At 39.2% G+C, this 6,545-nt stretch overlaps 1 protein-coding gene across 6 annotated transcripts in view; it reads left to right on the top strand.

Moving 5' to 3' along the window:
* PREPL (prolyl endopeptidase like) overlaps positions 1-6,545 on the top strand; it is a 78,948-nt gene that overhangs the window by 44,165 nt on the left and 28,238 nt on the right. For all 6 annotated transcript variants that reach the window (XR_014149259.1, XM_031017060.2, XM_031017059.2 and 3 more), the window contains 2 exons: positions 3,277-3,452; positions 5,003-5,219. Coding sequence is in view for 5 of the 6 variants with exons in the window: in XM_031017060.2 (XP_030872920.1) it covers positions 3,277-3,452; positions 5,003-5,219 (393 nt within the window). In the remaining variant the exon portion in view is untranslated. The remainder of the gene's footprint in view (positions 1-3,276; positions 3,453-5,002; positions 5,220-6,545) is intronic.

Raw genomic sequence — 6,545 nt, 5'->3', positions numbered from 1 at the left:
ATTTGAATTTTTAAAGTTGACTTAAATAGTCAAAGTTGGTTTCTAGTTATGGCAAAAATTGTGAAGTTGGTAAGCAATTGACTGGAGTGAGCTAGACTGATACAGTCCTGCCTTCATGGAGCTTAAATCTAGCAGGGAAGATGACCGATGTTGAAGGAGTAATTGCTAATGTACTGACTGCTGCAAAGGAAGCTGTACTGAGTACAGTGGAAACATGACACAGGGACCTTCCCTAGGCTGGAGAAATCACAGAAGGCTTCTCCGAGGAAGTGATGTCTCAGGTAGGACCTCTAAGATGATTAAGAATTAAGCTAGAGAGGTGCCTGGGTGGCTTAGTTGGTTAAGTGGCTACCTTTGGCTCAGGTCATGATCCCAGGGTCCTGGGATAGAGCCCCGCATCGGGCTCTCTACTCAGCAAGGAGCCTGCTTCTCCCTCTTCCTCTGCCCCTCCTCCAGCTTGTGCTCTCTCTCTCTCATTCTCTGTCTCTCAAATAAATAAAATCTTTCAAAACAGAAAAAAAGAATTAAGCTAGAAAGGGGACAGGAGGAATCCATTTTGTGTGGAGGCCCTAAATTGAGGGAGAAATGGTGCATTCAAGAAGTATAAAAGAGGGGGCTGCCTGACTGGCTCAGTCGGAAGAGCCCAAGACTCTTGATCCTCAGGGTCATGAGTTTGAGCCCCACGTTGGGTGTAGAGCTTACTTAAAATTTAAAGAAAGAAGTATAAAGAAGGGCATTACGGCCAAAGTATAGTGTAAGTAAGTAAGTAAGTTTGTGCAAGTGAGGAATAAATTAATAAACTGTGGCCTTGGATTTAAGGAATTTTCAGACCTTAGCATACCAAACAACAGATAATTTCATATGTGCTGGCAATGGATTGTGACAAAGCCTTTTGTCTTTATGAATTTTTTTAACTCATTGATTTTCTTTTAATAACTTTATTTAAATATGTATTTTTCAATAATACATTTCTTAGAAGAAATGCAAAAATGTAGAATGTGTAAAGTTTAGATGACTACTTCTAGTTCCATTTGCTGTTGCTATACCTCTTAGACATAATTATTGTTTACCATTTAGTGTATTACCATCCAGATTTTTGTGTTTGTTTTTTGTCAACAAATACATGTTTAGGTTTTGTTCCACTTTAGAAATGTGGGATTATACCAGTCTTTCAAAATGTTGTAGTTATCATACCCCAAATGGGAAGAACAGTGAAGCTAGTTCTTGGGGAACCCAGGGATGCTTTATGAATTAGGGAAGAAGGGAGAAAGTGCTCAGTGGAAGCTACTATTTTTTTTTTTTTAAGGTTTATTTATTATTTTAGAGAGAGAGTGCATGCAGAGAGGCGGGGTGGGGCAGAGGGAGAGAGAGAATCTCAAACAAACTCCATGCTGAGCAGGGAGCCCACCACAGGGCTCAGTCTCACGACCCTGAGATCATGACCTGAGCCGAAATCAAGAGTCGGACGCTTGGGGCACCTGGGTGGCTCAGTCATTAAGTGTCTGCCTTTGGCTCAGGTCGTGATCCCAGGGTCCTGAGATTGAGCCCTGCATCAGGCTCCCTGCTCGGCGGGAAGCCTGCTTCTCCCTCTCCCCCTGCTTGTGTTCCCTCTCTCGCTGTGTCTCTCTCTGTCAAATAAATAAATAAAATCTTTAAAAAAAAAAAAAAGAAAAAAAGAGTCGGACGCTTAACCACCTGAGCCACCCAGGCGCCCTGCTGCTATAACTTTCCAAAGGCATTTTTGCACTGCTGATGAACTCAGATCCAGCCCGTCACCTCTTCTTTTTCGTAAGTTTTCAACCAGCAAGTTTTTCTCTGATTGATTTAAGTTGGGGAGATGAAAAGACAAAGATAATTTATAGAAATTAATCTACCTCATTTTATAAGAATGAATGAATCTGAGAAGTGAAACTCCAGTTACACTCGGAACAAGCTGAGTGTGATAAGGAATGATGAAAGATTGCCTCCTTATTTGATAATATTCCAGTGCCCCAAAGGTAAGTTTTCACAATGAGAATGAAAAAAATAGGGAGAGTGGCTTGGTTATATTATTTTCCTTTTGTTATTCTCTCTTATTTTATGTAAACTAGCACTGTTTCACTAGTTTCTGTAAGGGTGAGAACCAACTTCTCTGCCCTTTTTCTATGAAAGGAAGATCAGAAGTAGTTCAGATTATGTTAATTTTGTCTGTCCTGACATGCCTAGTTTCAGTCAGTTTGTGATTAATGAATGTGAACTACACTGGGGAATAGTTAAACTAGCCCTAAGGTAATTTAGATGTTAAAATTTATAAAACTTAAACCACTATTAAACATTTTAAAAATAAAGGTAGGCCTCTGAAGAGGATGAGGGTGGATGTCAGTAGTGGTCAGTAAGAAATTCTGGTGCTAACGGTTGAGGACTGCCTATAGCGGACAGAAAATTGAGCTGTTAAAACTTTAATCAGCATGTTAGTAAATATTCAAAGATGAGAAATGTCAGTATCTAGCCATAGGTATAGGAAAAATGCTGTGCTTGTATGTCTAACCTTGATAGGTATATATTGACTTAGCTTGAAAGAAAAAAATTACAGTAATGGTAGTGAAAAACTCCTTAAAATCACTTTACTGTCATGAAAAGCTGCATTTAATAAACTGTTTTCAAGCCAGAGTCTTACTGCTCTTTTCTAGTTCATATTACAGGTCAGCAGTATAGCTGAAAATGGGGACGAACCATGATGTATTTTATTTCTTTTTTTTTTTTTAATTTTATGTTATGTTAATCACCATACATTACATCATTAGTTTTTGATGTAGTGTTCCATGATTCATTGCGTATAACACCCAGTGCTCCATGCAGAACGTGCCCTCTTTAATACCCATCACCAGGCTAACCCATCCTCCCACCCCCCTCCCCTCTAGAACCCTCAGTTTGTTTTTCAGAGTCCGTAGTCTCTCATGGTTCATCTCCCCCTCCGATTTCCCCCCCTTCATTTTTCCCTTCCTACTATTTTCTTTTTTTTCATGATGTATTTTTAAAGACCATAACTCTGTTGTCTTTATTTTATTTATTTACTTACCTATTTATTTTTAAGTAATTTCTACACCCAACATGGGACTCGAACTCAGAACCCCGAGATCAAGAGTCACATGTTCCACCGACTGAGCCAGCCAAGCACCTCTCTGTTGCCTTAATTAAATGAAGTTTGTGCTCAACATCAATAAGTAATGCATAAAACCAGGGATAAGCGGTTTTAAAAGACTCTTACTTACATGCATAATAACTCTTCATTTCCAGGATGGAAAATCAGTGCCAATGACCATTTTCCACAAAACGGATTCTGAGGACTTACAAAAGAAACCTCTCCTGGTACATGTATATGGAGCTTATGGAATGGATTTAAAAATGAATTTCAGACCTGAAAGGCGGGTGTTGGTAGACGATGGATGGATATTAGCATATTGCCATGTTCGGTGAGTCAGCAGCATTTCACCTGGCATATGAGTGCTAGGACATTGTGACAGATGTCCAGCATAACGGTGTATCGGGGAACAAAGTTTATTATCTCAGTTGTGTTATTGAATTTGTGTATTCCTAAATATATGCTGGTGGAAGTGGATTTAACAGACTAGTTGATAAAGGATAGATTTTTAGGACCTTGCAACAGATTTGTAGAATTGATGTACCAGTCTGGGTACTAATCTCAGTAATGTTATTATTTCCATTTAATTCTCTTGAGTTTAGGTTTTTCTAAAATAGTCTCTCCAGCTAGATCCTTTTTCCACTCTGACTTCCATTTATTTTAGCTTTTCAAGACACAAATATTATTTTATGTTTCTGCTTAAAATCCTTCTCCACCTCCCCATCTCCAAAATAAAATCCAAACTCCTCAGTGTAGTATTTAACATCCTTGTGATCTGGCTTATCTCTGTAGTGATAGTTATCATTACTACCCAAACATGTCCTGCACTCCAGCCACATACATCCTATATATTCAGCTTTTGTCATCCTTTCAGATGATAAACTCTTTCCCCTCTGTTCCTTTCACCTGCTGTGTCTTGATGTTTTCCCTTTCTTTGCGCTTCTGGGAACTCCTTTTCCTCCAGTCCTCAGCTTAGGTATCATCTCCTTCTTAAGCATTTGTTTTAGGAAGTATATACCCCTAACCTGACAGGTGGATGTTTTCTACTGCCTCTAGGATAACCTTAAATACACTTGTGTGAAAGCAGCGACCACATTGCTTGGCAGCTTTTTTCTTTCCCCCCAAAATTATGTTCTTCAGAGCAGGACATTTTTGCTTTTTTGTATTTTTAAGGTTGGCATTTAGACCAAACTGTAGCAGGCACCCAAAAAATACTTGTTGAGGGGCACCTGACTGGCTCAGTCAGAGCATGCAACTCTTGATCTTGGGTCATAAGTTCAAGCCCTACATTGGGTGTAGAGCTTACTTTAAATGAATGAATAAAAAGAAAATGACGGTGATTCTTATTTTTTAAAAAACATTTGTTAAATCCATTTTTGACTGTTATCAGGGATTGGCAAACCTTTTCTCCAAAAAGCTAACTAATAAATATTTCAGGCTTTTTTTTTTTTTTTTTAAGATTTTTATTTATTTATTTGACAGAGACACAGTGAGAGCAGGAACACAAGCAGGGGGAGCAGGAGAGGGAGAAGCAGGCTTCCCGCGGAGCAGAGAGCCCGATGCGGGGCTTGATCCCAGGACCCTGGGATCATGACCTGAGCCGAAGGCAGACGCTTAATGACTGAGCCACCCAGGCGCCCCACATTTCAGGCTTTGTAGGCCACATATAGTCTCTGTTGTATATTCCTGGTTGTTTTCTATTTCTCCCAACCTTTAAAAATGTAAAAACCTTTCTTAGCTCTAAGGCCATTTAAAAACAAAGCAAAACAACAACAATGGCCTCTGGGTAAATATTGCCCACCAGCTACAGTTTGCTGACCCAGACCTACATCATTAATATTTTTTTCCCCACTAAAAGATTTTTTTGCCCTTTAATTTCAGAGGTGGTGGTGAGTTAGGCCTCCAGTGGCACGCTGATGGCCGGCTAACTAAAAAACTCAATGGCCTTGCTGACTTAGAGGCTTGCATTAAGACGCTTCATGGCCAAGGCTTTTCTCAGCCAAGTCTAACAACCCTGACTGCCTTCAGTGCTGGAGGGGTGCTTGTGGGAGCATTGTGTAATTCTAATCCAGAGCTGCTGAGAGCTGTGACTTTGGAGGTGAGTATACTCTGTTCTCTACTATGTACAGAGTGGGGAGGCATGAATCATAGGCTACTTTAGGAAAAATATTTCCGTTACAGTTTTACCATAGCAAAGCTATGTAGGAGTATAACAAAGCTTTTAAATTTTATTTTTTATTATTTTTTTTTAAAGATCTTATTTATTTGACAGAGAGACAGCGAGAGAGGGAACACAAGCAGGGGGAGCGGGAGAGGGAGAAGCAGGCTTCCCCCCGAGTAGGGAGCCCGATGGGGGGCTCAATCCCAGGACCCTGGGATCATGACCTGAGCCAAAGGCAGATGCTTAACAACTGAGCTACCCAGGCGCCCCGCTTTTAAAATTTAAACACAGAATTGTAGCTCTGGGAGAACTTCTAAATTTACTTTAACTACTTATCCTTTATCCTTTCTTCCTCCCTGACAGTATTATTAATTTTTGAGAATTTCCACTGAAGGATATTAATGGCTTTTCTCATTAGTTATTTCTTATTTTTTAAAAACATTTAGAATTGGTGGAAAAGAGACAGAGCATATATGACTCACTAGTTCCAGGGAGTCAGGCAGAGCACACTGACTCTGGAGTCCATGGTGACTATTACTGCCTGTCAACATTTCAGTCCTAGATGTAGCGGCTCTCCTTTTTTAGATACTCCATTCTTAAAGATCTTTAAGGGATAGTTTTTCTGTATTGTAATTGAAATATCTTGCTTTGATCTTAAAAAATCTCTACAGGTGACCCTTGAATGACACCACCCCCAACCCCACCCCCACAGGCAGTCAAAAACCCATGTATAACTTTGGACTCTCCAAAAACTTAACAGTTGCTATTGACCAGAAGCCTTACCAATAACATAAACAGTGGATTTTAACACATACTTTGTATGTTCTATATGTTATATACTGTATTCTTATAGTAAGCTAGAGAAAAGAAAATGTTATTAAGATCATAAGAAAAATAGGTTTGCTTATACAGTACTGTACGTATAGTTATTGAAAAAAATCCAGGTGTAAATGGACTTTAGTATTTCAAACCTGTGTCCTTCAAGGGTCAACTGTATAGTCTTTTCCTGGTGTCCGAAATTATGAAGTGATGTTATAGCCACTCATTTCACCCTCATCATTCTGCTCCTGGTCAAACGTGCTAGAAAATAATGACTGGAATGGAGAGAGTAAATTATTTTCAGGTTTCTTTTATTCTGAGAATGTGGGGTATACACTGTAGGCTTCTATTAAGTAAATAAGTGTTAAATAATCCTGATCTATAAATCAACTTTTTAAGTAGAAATGCTAAGTACAGAGGGAAGAAAACCTATATACAAAGATA

This window comes from Leptonychotes weddellii, chromosome 10 (genome assembly GCF_054177405.1).
Source record: "Leptonychotes weddellii isolate Sample4059 chromosome 10, ASM5417740v2, whole genome shotgun sequence".
In the NCBI taxonomy this organism is placed as follows: Eukaryota; Metazoa; Chordata; class Mammalia; order Carnivora; family Phocidae; genus Leptonychotes; species Leptonychotes weddellii.
Note: the sequence above shows the minus strand (reverse complement) of the source record. Positions and strands in the feature narration are given on the sequence as shown.